Source organism: Ambystoma mexicanum, chromosome 5q (assembly GCF_040938575.1).
Source record: "Ambystoma mexicanum isolate Mex_15411 chromosome 5q, UKY_AmexF1_1, whole genome shotgun sequence".
Taxonomy (NCBI): domain Eukaryota; kingdom Metazoa; phylum Chordata; class Amphibia; order Caudata; family Ambystomatidae; genus Ambystoma; species Ambystoma mexicanum.
The window spans coordinates 1,287,306,107-1,287,319,314 of record NC_090933.1 but is presented as its reverse complement, the minus strand read 5'-3'; the positions used below and the strand labels follow the sequence as shown (position 1 = coordinate 1,287,319,314).

The following is a 13,208-nucleotide window of genomic DNA, read 5'->3' as shown; positions in this document are numbered from 1 at the left end:
CATTACCAAAAGCAAATGAATACTAGTGAAGATGTTAACAGACAGAACTTGAACAAGTCTCCATATATGAGATGTCAAAATGGGGGAAAGAGAACATTGTCGGATGTCATGTTGAAAGAAGCACATCAGGCAGTGAGCCCTTTTGGGGGAACGATACCTGGCAGGAGAGTATACCAGGGGATCTGCAAGACCCAGAGGTAAGGATTCCTGGCAGAGGAGTATACCAGGTAATCCATATAAAACATATGAAAGGAAAAGACATTGTGAAAAGATATCTGGCAGGAGAGTACACCAGGCGATCTAAAGACTTTACTGAAGAAGAGACATCCTTAAGAACGTGTTGTGTGAAAGAGACATTTCTGTTCCTCTTAAGGAATCATTGTTTGAGAAGGACACTTTCACTATCTTACCTGAAATTATCCCAGGGAAGGGAACCAACCCCTGGGTTCAAGGATTATATGTTCTGTGTTCATATTTGATTTATGTACACTTTTTGCTAAATTAAAATCCAAGACATTTACCATTCACCTTAAATTTTTCATTTCAAGTATGAGGGTCAGGTACTTTTGGACACAAGGACAATTTGCATAATTTTTAGGACAAAGATACAGACTTACCTTTATTTTTTGTTTCCTAGGCAGGGAAACTTTCTTTAGTCTAGGGACAGAAAAGCATTTATCCAACCCCTATATTTTAATAAAGATGTCTGATGTTAACATGACAACTTTGTGTCTGCCTCTCATTTCTGAGCCCTCTCATAGAGCTGTGAGAGCATAGGCGTCACTCGACCTGGTAATGCCAAAATCTTCCTGACCACAAAAGTGCCTGAGATGATGACAGAAACTGGGGTTGACTGTGTACCCTTAAAGGGTCGAGAAAGGGGTGCAAAAGGAGCCCCCTGCATGAAGTTGAAAGAGAAGGGAGAAGCAGTCAGAAAGGTTCCCAGACTTTCGCCAATCCCAACAACACACCATGAATCTGGTTTACCTGAGCAGGGAAGGTAAGAAGGTCCAAGCGGAAGCTTTACAGGGGTCCTCAAGGAGTAGTAAAGGAGGAATCCCAAACACGAAATACAAGGCCAGCAGATAAGGGAAAATCCAATAGGGAAAACCAAAGGCAGTCCAAGTCCAAAATCCAAGTATCAATCCAAGGCAAACAAATCCAGGGAAAATACTAAAGGCAGTCTGGGTCAATTGCACAAAGAATGAAATCCAAGAACCAAGAAAACACGCTACTCAGGAAACAGGAGATCCATTGAGGAGCACTGTGCTGAAGAAACTAGCGGCTTATGAGCTGCTCGACACTGGAGGACTGGGGGCATGCTGACGTCACTGCATGTGCAGCGGCCAACCTCCAATCCCACGACTCATAGGGAAACTGACTCCGGAGCGTGCCGCAGTGGCATAGTCTCTAAGGAAGATGCCAGTCGCTCTTCCTCTGATATGGAAGCTGGGGTAGCCAGCGGTGGTCCCATTACAATAGTAAGACAATGTTGCATTCTTATTCTAACTACAGCATATACCGGAACTGATCATTAGAAATGGGCATTGTCCAATTTTAAAAAGTCAGTTTACAACAAAGTACAATTAGAAAATGTCCTTATATTTAACAGTCTCTTTTGCGGAGAATGCACACCATTTTGCCACTCAAAGGTCCTTTCTTCTTGGAAGGGTTGCGCTCAAATTAAACCAATGATCTGTTACACCTGTGAGCAGCAAGGGATTGTATAACTTTGCGAGCTGACCAATAATTGGTGGGTAGCACAGCCGAAGCTATTGATTTGTTACGGTTTGTACAAACACTGATATTTAACAAGGTTTATTAAATTCCCAGCACCGCCCCCCCCGCCAAATAGCCTATCTTCACCCCCACCAACTCCAACCTCCTGTGTAATGCCTCTTTCGCTGCTGTTTGAATTCTACTTTGAACAATTAAAAACACTGAACCCCTCAATTCAATCGATCTGTCTTTGCTCTGGTCGCGCTCTGGTCAGCCACACCTGGTCTGCATTTAGTTAACATGAACAATCAATGTGTTGGAGGAAAATGGGTCGAGAAGGAGACGATGGGTTGCACGAGATCTGCATTAACCACCCACCCCCACGTGGAGCCCAATAAGAACTTCCACTTCAAATGACTGATGCCAGTGACTCTATCCCTGCACGTCTCCTCGAATAACAGGGCAAATAAATTGTGTTCCGAACATTTACATTCAATTCAATGCAATGATGCTATGCGATTTCTGCCAAAGTTATGATATTAGAAAACTAAAATAAATGCGATATGTAACCACCTACTCTCACTCTACTTAAGTGTCAGTCCTACCTTTGTGTTGGCTTCCACAGTCCACTTGTAGTCCTAATTTTAAGTTTAACATGCCTAAAATAGATATAGCAATACTAGGACTCTTTAAAAGGCTAGCATATGCTGAGTGTCCATGAAGAACAGCATTTGTTTTTGTAATGATACAATTTATAAAAGAATGAACCACCTGGCACACCAGGTCCCCACAAAGTATGGAAAAGTGCTGCACAGACAATTAAATTAATCGACAAACGGGATTTCGCACGCAAAGTTCCTATTTACTGCACAAATAATGCCATGAATCGGGCCTTTAATAGTTTGTGGCAATTTACTTTTTGTGACTGCGCACGTTCCTTGTTTTGTGAGTGCATTTGTCTTTTTCAGATTTTCTACAAATGTGTGCTACTAAATTGCTGCTTCCAATCGCTTTGCTGGGAACACCCCCTGCAGTGATTCTGAAAGGGGAGTCGATATAACGTTCGTTTTTCTCTCTCTCTCCCTCTCCCCCTCTCCCCTCTCTCCTCCCTCCCCCCCACGGCCCGTCTTTGCGCAAGGCAGCCCAGGCGGCTGCCTGACGTCAATCAGCCTCTAGGGAGCACTGCACCAGCAGTCCACAGTGCTAGAATACACTTGTAACACGTTAGTTTCCTAACATTATAAATATGAATGTGCCTGTTCATTTTTATAATGTTAGGAAACTAACGTGTTACACGTGTATTCTACCACTGGCACTGCTGCAGGCTGTGGCCTCGGCCAGGGCAGTTTCTAGTCCATTTGGTGCCGAGGGCAAAACACTAGGAATGCGCCCCCCCGCACCCCATCCCATGCGCCACTCCCGCCGCACCACGCACACCACTCCCACTGCACCCTGCTTGCCATTCCCAAACTACACCGTTAAGGAACTCCTACCCAAAGTCAAACAGACCGTTACACAAGGAATGAATTGCCATTTGCAACGGTGGGCCACTTTTTCACTGGTGCCCAAGACAATTTTATGCCCCAGCCCCACTTAGGCTGCAGATAATGAGAACTGGGCACACCGACCAAGAGACCATGAATATGGCACAGGATGCAGCATATACAACCAACAAAGAACACAAGATGCTAAAGGGGGTTTAGAGGCAACCTAAGCCAAAAGGGCAATGACAAGGAGACACCTGAACCCAATAAACAATCACTTTAACATTCTTTGAATGGGAATCAAGTGTTATGCTTTGATACAGTAAAGTCTTGACTGTTGTAAGGATACATGGACCAGGATTATTTATTTATTCATGCAATGTTTGCCGGGTACCTGCATATTTATTTATTTATACAATGTGTGTTGGATACAGGTATCCGACACACATTGCATAAATAAATAAATTATCTGTCTCCATGTACCCGACAAACATTGCATAAATAAATAAATAAATCGGTTTGTGGCTTAAAGAATATTTACTCGGCAACACTGGTCAAAACTATTATCCGCATAGTGAAGTAACTCATCACCAGTGCCATGGAAGTGGTTTAAAGTGTAATTGATATATAGTTTGGAAAAGAAGCGGCATGAAAGAAATCTGAGATTTGCCAGAGACAATGTACTGCTTACACTTCTATAAATGTCTCCTTATTAACTAATGATGCATTGTCGGAGAAGGAAAGCCCCTAAGAAAAGATGCTGAAAAGTTATGAAGCACTTCATCAAGTGCCAGATGAAATTGGGCAGAGGGATGCCTTTCACCCTCTTTTCTGACTCTTGCCGTAGACGTTGCGTCATCACAACACAGCCGTAATTAGTTTTTAGAGTTCAGTAGTAAGATCATTTTCTTATTGTGGGTTAGAATTTATATCATAACTTGACTCGAATAAGAACACATGTACAGTCTTTTTTAGGTTTCCATGTATTATAATACCGGTAATAACATCTGTAGCAGTATTCTTAATAATGACCCACACATCTGCCTAGCATACTAAATGTAGCTCTGTTGCTTGAGCTCTTCATAACTGAGATGCTTTAAATATCTAAGCATTCTGTTCTCAGTGCTTCTCTTTCCTCTTTCAGGTGCAGACCTCAAGATCTCTGCAATCTCTCCGGTGACGGCCACGCTAGGATCTGATGCTCTCTTGGAGTGCACCTTCATCGTGGGCAAATTCCCAGTGGATCTCAAGTACCTTGCGATCATCTGGAGCTTTAGGGGAAAAGAATTGCTAAGGTTTGTTCATGGGTTGAAAGTCTTGGAACCACGGGCAAGCATCAACGAGACAGAGATACAGAACGGAGATGCAAGTTTGCTGATGTCCAATGTGACAGTCCAAGACGAAGGAATGTACGAGTGTTCTGTCATTTATACCCCAACAAAGAGAAAAAAATTTGTCACATTGAATCCTCAAGGTAAGGACCTCCAGATTAGGAAATAAGAAACTTTCTACATCTCTCCCTACTCCCTTTTATCTTCATGTCCTCAATCTTCCTTTTCATGCACTTCTTCTAAATGCAATTATTGGCAGGATAAATCCAGATATGTAGTAAACACTCATAAGACATAGACATTGTTTTGTTTTCAAAGATGTAAGCTACAAAATTAAAAAGGTGGCCTTACAGATTATTTCTATAGGGTTGATTTGCATATAGTGTGGACACACCTACTTCTGGCGTCATTGCGGTGTACGGTAAACAGAACTTTGACAACAAAAGTTATACAAATTTAAGGGTGAATTGGTGCTTTATCCGAATGGAGCTCTCAAATCTCCTGCATCTGGCATTACCAAACTTTATCATTTTTGTTTTTGTAGTATTCAGCCTTAGGTCATTTTTGGTTGCGCATACAGAAAAGGTATTCAAGAGTCGCTGTAACCCGATTGGGGTGTGGTCTAGCAGCAAGACATCATCTGTGTACACGAGCCAACTAACTTCCCTGTGGAGGAGCCAAAGCCACCTTACTCAATTCCACACCCATATCACTGGCATGCAGGTTAAGCAGGCAGGAGCCATAACACAATTCTGTCTTAAACCATTGCCGGGTTCCACCTCGTCAGTTTAATCTAATTTTGAGGTTACTTCCTGTATACAAGTAAATTAAAATAGTTATTAGTCCGGCTGACAATCCCAAAGCTTTCAACTTCTTCCATAAATAGTGCCGACGGACTTTGTCGAAAGTCATAGATATTGATGGGGTGGACGATAAAGGTTCCAATTGGGAAAGAAGGGTTTGCGTTGCATGCGCCAAATTGGTTACTGGGTTGACAGCGATGTTGAGATTTAGCATGTATATAGTGTAGTCAATAATGAAGGGATAAGTGTTACTATTAGTGTTACTTTGTGTTTAGTTGATACATTTCAGATTGCACATATGTAGAAACGTAATGTCAAATCTGCTGATGCAATAGGAAAACATTGTAGGTGTGTGGCATGCCACAATGTTCCTAAAAGTTGGGCATCAAGGAGCTTCATAAGCGCAAGTGAGAAAAGAGATTTGAAGATGGAGAAATTATTGTGAGGGGACACAGTAGTTTTGAACATACATGCACAGACAAACATACATGGGGGTTTTAAGGGACATGTGTTTGGGGCAGTTGGAGTACACAGTGTACATGGCGAATACACAAATCTGTATGCTGTGAGTCATCTCATAGCTAGGGATTGTGCAGGCCGAGAAACCTAGGGTGGCAAGATAAACTCTGTGTGACTAAAGCTGGTTGAGCAAGGTTGCAGGCTGAGGGAAGGCAGCAGGCAGCTGCAATAACATCAACTGGTCAGCTACGGCCATGCTCGAGTTTTTAACTACTTGGTACTATTGTGCAGAGGACATGCAATCTTTCTACGTACATGGGAGCCTGTTATTTATTGTCCAGGGAAATCCGTCCACCTGATAAGGTCAGTTTGGGGCTGAGTAATAAACTCTGGGCAAGGGTTGCTTAGTGAACATATGGTTTATGGGTTATGATCAGGTTCTCAGGAATGATAAGGATGTGACCAGAGGCTATGCGTGTTGAAATGGTAGTCATGTAGATTAGTGTGAAATAAGGATGCCAGCAAGTCTGGGCGGTAAGATATTTATCACCAGTTCAAAGGGAGCTTGTTTTATTTCTCCCTTCCTCATATTGTCGAAGTGCCCTTGCAAAGACCATGTGCATCATGTTCGGGGTGAGAGGTCCCTAGCTAGTTGGGACTTGAAATGTATTATGTTTGTTGTGTGAATGTGTAACTATGTAAAGGCCCTACCAACTACGGAAAGATTCCAAAAAGGGGTGTGCTCTAAATACGAGCTGATGAAAATGTAAGTTGAAACAAGATGGTGGTTAAAACACTAATCTAACTGGTCAGATAGCACAGCGAGTAGAGCGCTCGCTTTGACATCAGTGCAGTGCCTGCTGACGCAGGTTCGAACCCCGGCAGGGCCAAATTCAGCCTTTCATCCTTCCGAGGTCGATAAATGAGCAGCACACACCGTGGGAAATAAGCAGCGCTCAGATCCCCGAGGGTTCTTAGTGCTATATAAATTTAAAAAAAAACAAAAAAAAAAGAAATGTGTCCACTGAGACCCTGGGAACAGTGGGGAATTCGATTTCTTTGTATAGGGTGGACCAATCATGTATGGGGGATGACTTGTATTAAAATATGTGGGAGTGTTTTAACTGTTGCAAAAAGTATAAAATGTGTAAACTGTTTAGATTTCCTAGTCCAGGCCCTGGTAGACAGGAACACCTCATGTTAGTACCAAATCAATGTCTCCAGAAAAGGTCATTGACATGATGGTGTTGTCTCCTTATCATGAACATCTGCCGCCTTTTGTCATTGATAAGTGGAATACCAGCATGTACCTGCTCAAGCTCAGCAATGCTTTCACAAGTGTTCATCTTTCAGGCTAAAATTAACGTTTCTATGGCTACAATCTTAAGAGAAACTTTGAAAATTAATTAGTTGGCATTCCACAAATCAATAAATCTTGGAGCTGGAGCGCGGACGAAAAGAGCCTGCTTCAAAGCTCCTCAGTTGTGCCCTTATCGTGGCTGCTCAGCATCTGGGCTAGTGCCTCCGGATTCCGGCAATGACGAGGGCTTGTTATAGTGACTCCTTCAATCCCATCCTGATTCTTCAGCGCTCTCAAAAGACTACAGATATTGTGGCCACACTAGGGTATGGGTAAAAACGTTGAGTTGCAAGGTACTAGCCAGGCACAAAGTCACTTGCCCCCTCAACTCTCCACATATAGAATGCACCCTGTTTTTTATTTACCAAGAGTCAACTAACAGTAACCAATGGCTTGTGGCAAGTGCACATTTTTTGCTCTGGTCCAGACAGTCCGGGGTGTGGCCTCCTGATTATCACACGTCAGCCTAATACCCATCTCTGCCTTACATTTCTAGGTTGGTACATTCTTCTGCTTCGCTGAAGGAAGTATCTCAGCGAGAAGAGTTGCGCTCTCTCTTCCATTTGGGTACTGATATAATATCCACCAGGGCAACAGTGACAGCAAAAGATTAAAGGCCTGGACCTCCTCATCAGATCACTCAGTCTGGTCTCTTTGGGGATTGACGCCACTCGCAATAGGGGTCACACACTAGACAACTCTTTATGCAAGGGTTTCGACATAGCTGACTCACTGATGCTTCCATTTACATGGAAGAACCAACATCTACTGTTATTTTCCACTCCTGTAGTGGTCATGCCCCGCCGACCTGCAGATAGCTCAGCAGACATTGTATGTATGTCTTGTGTGTTATAGAGAGCAATCCCGACTGGGAAGCAATGGAGAACTGAACACATTATTTCTGCTAGACAAAAGGCGACTATCATTCCCTTGCTTCCTCTCCTCACCCTTCTGCCCAACGCAGTCCTGTGTAACCTGCTAGCCTCCCAGTATAACCATCTTGCTCCCCCATATGTGATGCCCTAGTGCCCAATAAGCTCTTCGAAGACAAGCATCGTAACTCCTCCTCGTTCTCGGACAACTTAATTTCAAAACCGGAGTTTAGAATTCAAATGAGTGAAGGAGCATCAGTGGGGGGAGCTAGGGATCCATCATGGTTCTCTCTGTACCATCAATGGATTGATTCCTCTATACAAGAGTTCTTCTCAAACGCTGTGCCCTCTCTAATAACCACAAGAGCTCTACAGCTCTACAGAGTAGTAAAGGAGCTTAGCACCCCTTCTGCAGCCCATGTTGATGCCTCCTCCTCTCACGTGCCTATGCAATGATATTTCTGAATCACAAAAATATTCTTGACAAAAGTGCTTCTCTCTCTGCAATTGTTATCGTGGAGGGACTTCCCCTGACTTCGGCCTCTCTTCCTGGTGAAGACTGCTTTTTTTGAAAATTCCTTTCTATTTAGGAAGTCATCTGTGCTGTCAAACCCATAAAACCGACAGCCGATCTCTGGTATGGTAGTTAAAGCCCACCTGGATCTTCTTCATTTCTGTGCAATCTCTTCAATAATTTCTTCTCAGCAGGTACTTTTTGTGCCTATTTCGATGCCATCTTTGGACCCTAGAGCCCATCCTCTGAACTACAAATGCATTTCCTTCCTGCCGAAATTTTCCCAAAAACGAATAATCTTTGTCATCCACCAGATACATAGTTACCCTCTTTTTGACAACGATCAGCCGTGTTTCCATCCCGCACACAGCACAGCACAGAGGTTGCGCCGCTTTCTTTGTGGAATGATGTACTTCCATCCACAGACAATGGCACATTACCTCGATCTGCCATCTCAGACTGTGGGTGGTCTTTGATACTGTAGACCATGGCATCTCTTGGAGCATCCACTCTCGGAGGATCACCTTTCTGTAAATGCCCCAAGATGTGTTACTCCTTTTTGTCAAATAGATCTCAGCAAATCCTTCTCAGACAATTTCCTATTTCCTACTTGCTGTTTTCCAGAGCCCCACACGGTTCCCTTTTTCCTCTCTTTTATTCAATTTCTGTCAGAACTCACATTAACCAATTCTAGACAAGTCTGAGATTGATCTATCCATCATATGCAAATGATACTCAACTTTAATTTGGTATCTCTCAATTTTCCTTCTTATCCACTATCCCCAGGAGAGTGTTTGTTCCATAAACAACTGGAGGCCAAAAGCCGGCTCCAGCTTAATGAGTCAAAGAGCAAAAATTGGTTCACGGGCTGTCCTAGACTTCTCTGTGATTGTTTCCCTTATCCTTTTCTACCTTCTAGCTTCTATTTCCCACTCTCCTCCCACTGCCTGTTACCTTGGTTTCTGTAGGGATCCAAAATGTTGTAGAGAGGCCACTGGTTAAGCAATTACTTCTAACACAGGGCCCAGCCAGCATTTTGCAAGTTCAAATGCCCAGCGTGATTCACTCAGCCCTTCATCCTTAATAGTTTGATGAATTGAGAACCGTTAACATTGGCAACTATAATAGCTATTATTATAGGGCACTGAAGCAGGAGAAATCTGGCATGAGGCGCTGTTTAAATAACCTTGTGCTAAACAGTGTGGAATGGGTTCTGCTCACTTTGACAATCTCAGTGCAGCAATACATTTACAGGCCGATTCATGTAATTCCTCTCAAAAGTGTTGCACGCGGCTGGCGCACAGCGTGCCCGTGCGAATGTCTGCGCCAGCCGCGTGCGATAAAATCAATTTCCGCGTACAGCGTATTCATGGATTCTCGCCTCCAAAAGCAGACGTGGTGCAGAGTGGTGCAGCGACCCTGCAGCAGCGCCAGTTACGCCCCCAAGAACGCCCTGACGCAAGGAAAAGCCATCAAGATCGCAAAACCATCGCAAAGGGCTGTGCCAACACTGTACCAGTTTACCGGACTGGCAAACAGCAAACGCAAAGCGGGGAACGCGTATTACGGGTGTCGGGAACACACGTGCTCGAGAAGATTCGCACGCGATCGGGCCTGGGGGAACGTGTGCGTGTATTTCAGGGGTGCGCGAGATATTCCACACGCGATTGCCCTGGGCGGGTGTATTTCAGGGGTGCGCGAGAAGTCCCACACGCGATCGGGCCTGGGGGAGCGGGGTGCGTGTATTTCAGGGGTGCGCGAGAAGTTCCACATGCGATCGGGCCTGGGGGAGCGTGTGCATGTATTTCAGGGGTGCGCGAGAAGTTCCACACGCGATCGGGCCTGGTGGAGCGTGTGCGTGTATTTCAGGGGTGCGCGAGAAGATCCACACACGATTGGCCGGGGCGCGTGTAGTTCAGAGGTGCGCGAGAAGTTCGACACGCGATCGGGCCTGGGAGAGCGTGTGCGTGTATTTCAGGGATGCGCGAGAAGTTCCACACGCGACTGGCCTGGGCGCGTGTAGTTAAGAGGTGCGCGAGAAGTTCCACACGCGATCGGGCCTTGGGGAGGGTGTGCGTGTATTTCAGGGGTGCGCGCGAAGTTCCACACGCGATTGGGCCTGGGGAGCGTGTGCGTGTATTTCAGGGATGCGCAAGAAGTTCCACACGCGATTGGCCTGGGCGCGTGTAGTTCAGAGGTGCGCGAGAAGTTCCACACGCGATCGGGCCTGGCGGAGCGTGTGCATGTATTTCAGGGGTGCGCGAGAAGTTCCACACGCGATTGGCCTGGGCGCATGTAGTTCAGAGGTGCGCGAGAAGTTCCACACACGATCGGGCCTTGGGGAGCGTGTGCGTGTATTTCAGGGGTGCGCGCGAAGTTCCACACGCGATCGGGCCTGGGGGAGCGTGTGCGTTTATTTCAGGGGTGCGCGAGAACATCCACACGCGATTGGCCTGGGCGCGTGTAGTTCAGAGGTGCGCGAGACGTTCCACACGCGATCGGGCCTGGGACACGCGTATGCGTGTATTTCAGGTTTGCGCGAGAAGTTCCACATGCGATTGGCCTGGGCGTGTGTAGTTCAGAGGTGCGCGAGAAGTTCCACACGCGATCGGGCCTGGGGGAGCGTGTGCGTGTATTTCAGGGGTGCGCGAGAAGTTCCACACGCGATTGGGCTGGGTGCGGGTATTCCAGGGCTGCGCAGGAAGTTTTACACGCTCGCCTACAACACGTATTCATGGAAACGAACGTGGCCAATCCGGAAACACGTACGCCAGCAGGAAGTAGGCGTACGTCCACCCGCACAGCATAAAAGTGCACGCAAACAACAAACAAGCTCAGACGCCAGGATGAACATACCGTTCCTAGCAGCAGTGGCCGTGGGATACCGCAGGAGGAGGAGGAGGATAGTCCGGCCAGAATTTTTACACCCAGAACCAGCCTTCTTGGGATGCCTGATGACCATGTGTATGGGAGGTACAGGTTTCCACCTCACATAATTCTTGACCTGGTCAGTGAGTGGGAGGATGACCTCAAATCAACCACCCTGTGCTCCCAAGCACTCAGCCCCCTGGAGAAGGTCCTCAATGTACTGCACTTCCTGGCCACTGGATCATTCCAGCGGACAAGTGCCATAGTGGGGGGGGGTGTCACAGGCCACGCAGTCACGCTGCCTACACCAGGTCTTGGCCATCATCATTGCACGCCCATCAGTCCGCAGGCACATATACGTGCCCAGAACACCTGCAGAAAGGCAGGCTGTTGCCCAGGATTTCTACAGGGTGGCACAATTCCCCAAAGTGCTAGGTGCCATTGATTGCACCCATGTGGCTCTACGTCCCCCAAGGGCAACTGAGCACATCTATAGAAACCGCAAGCACTGGCATTCCATCAACGCCCAGGTAGTATGTGATGCCAAGGGAATCATCACCTCAGTATACGCCAACTATCCAGGCTCCACCCACGACAGTTTCATCTACAGAATGTCTACCCTAACCGGGACATAGAAGCTGGGCGACATGGCGATACATGGCTGCTCGGTGAGTATAAATGCCACTTCGCATGCATGCATGTCAGATACTGAGTAATGTCACAACCCCACTGATGATACCCATCACCACCTCCCCAGGGGACAGTGCCTACCCTCTCAGCACCCACATGATGATGCCAATTCGGAACCCCACCACGCCACCCCAGGTAAGATACAACACAGCCCACATTGCAACCCGAGGCATCGTGGAGCGCACATTTCGGAGTGCTCAAGTCACGCTTCCGCTCCCTTGACCGTTCTGGCGGGCAGCTGTTATACGCTCCCCCAGTAGTGTGCAGGATCATAGTGGCAGCATGTGTCCTGCACAACGTTGCAACACGCCGGGGCCTGGCCGTGGACATGGCGGTGCCCCCACATCCCCAACCACATGCATGCCCACTGCGCATGGGAGGGGAAAGGGCACGGGTGAGGCAGCCCGTACGCAGCTCGTGGCTAATTACTTCACATAAAATCACACCCCTGTGGAGTGCACACAACCCTGGCACATACCAGCTGACAATCAATGATGATTGTAACTGACAATTATGATGTGTCAATGGACAGTCAACTGTCACAACCATACCAGCCTGAGATTGTACATCTGGAAGTGTTCCATTATGTGCTTCCCTACCTACACAAACACCACCAATGCTGTGTTCAATAGACACACTTCTACGCTGCTAAAATCATTACCCCCATGCAAGACACAACATGACAACAGTGCCATTTCACCCAAACCCCTCCCCAGCTCCGCCACCCAACACACCATGGCATGACATGCCATGTGAGAGCAAACAAAGTCATCCCCCAAACATGACACGTGTCACAAAGTACAGTGTCCCTAATGGAAACTGGCCACACACAATATGCCCACATAAATGTAGAAACAACAACACACATGACCAAATACTTACCACAATACAATCGACATAGCATAAACATGACAGTACTAAGGCAAAGGATACGTAGTCTTACAACATGAGAATGCCAGCACATCCACCACCTCCAACTGTACAGTGTTGTTGCCATGCACATCTGGAAGTCCACTGCTCACAACATGAGCTCCACCTCCAAAGTGGACGGCCTTGTGAAGACATGAGGAATGAACCTGCAAATTAGGAGGGAGACATGGATGCACAA

The 13,208-nt window shown here is 46.5% G+C and overlaps 1 protein-coding gene across 1 annotated transcript in view; it reads left to right on the top strand.

Moving 5' to 3' along the window:
• The window catches only part of LOC138498040 (natural cytotoxicity triggering receptor 3 ligand 1-like), a 484,903-nt gene that overhangs the window by 135,759 nt on the left and 335,936 nt on the right, over nucleotides 1–13,208 (top strand). Inside the window, exon 2 of the mRNA XM_069621878.1 lies at nucleotides 4,348–4,677. Within this exon, the coding sequence (XP_069477979.1) occupies nucleotides 4,348–4,677 (330 nt within the window). The remainder of the gene's footprint in view (nucleotides 1–4,347; nucleotides 4,678–13,208) is intronic.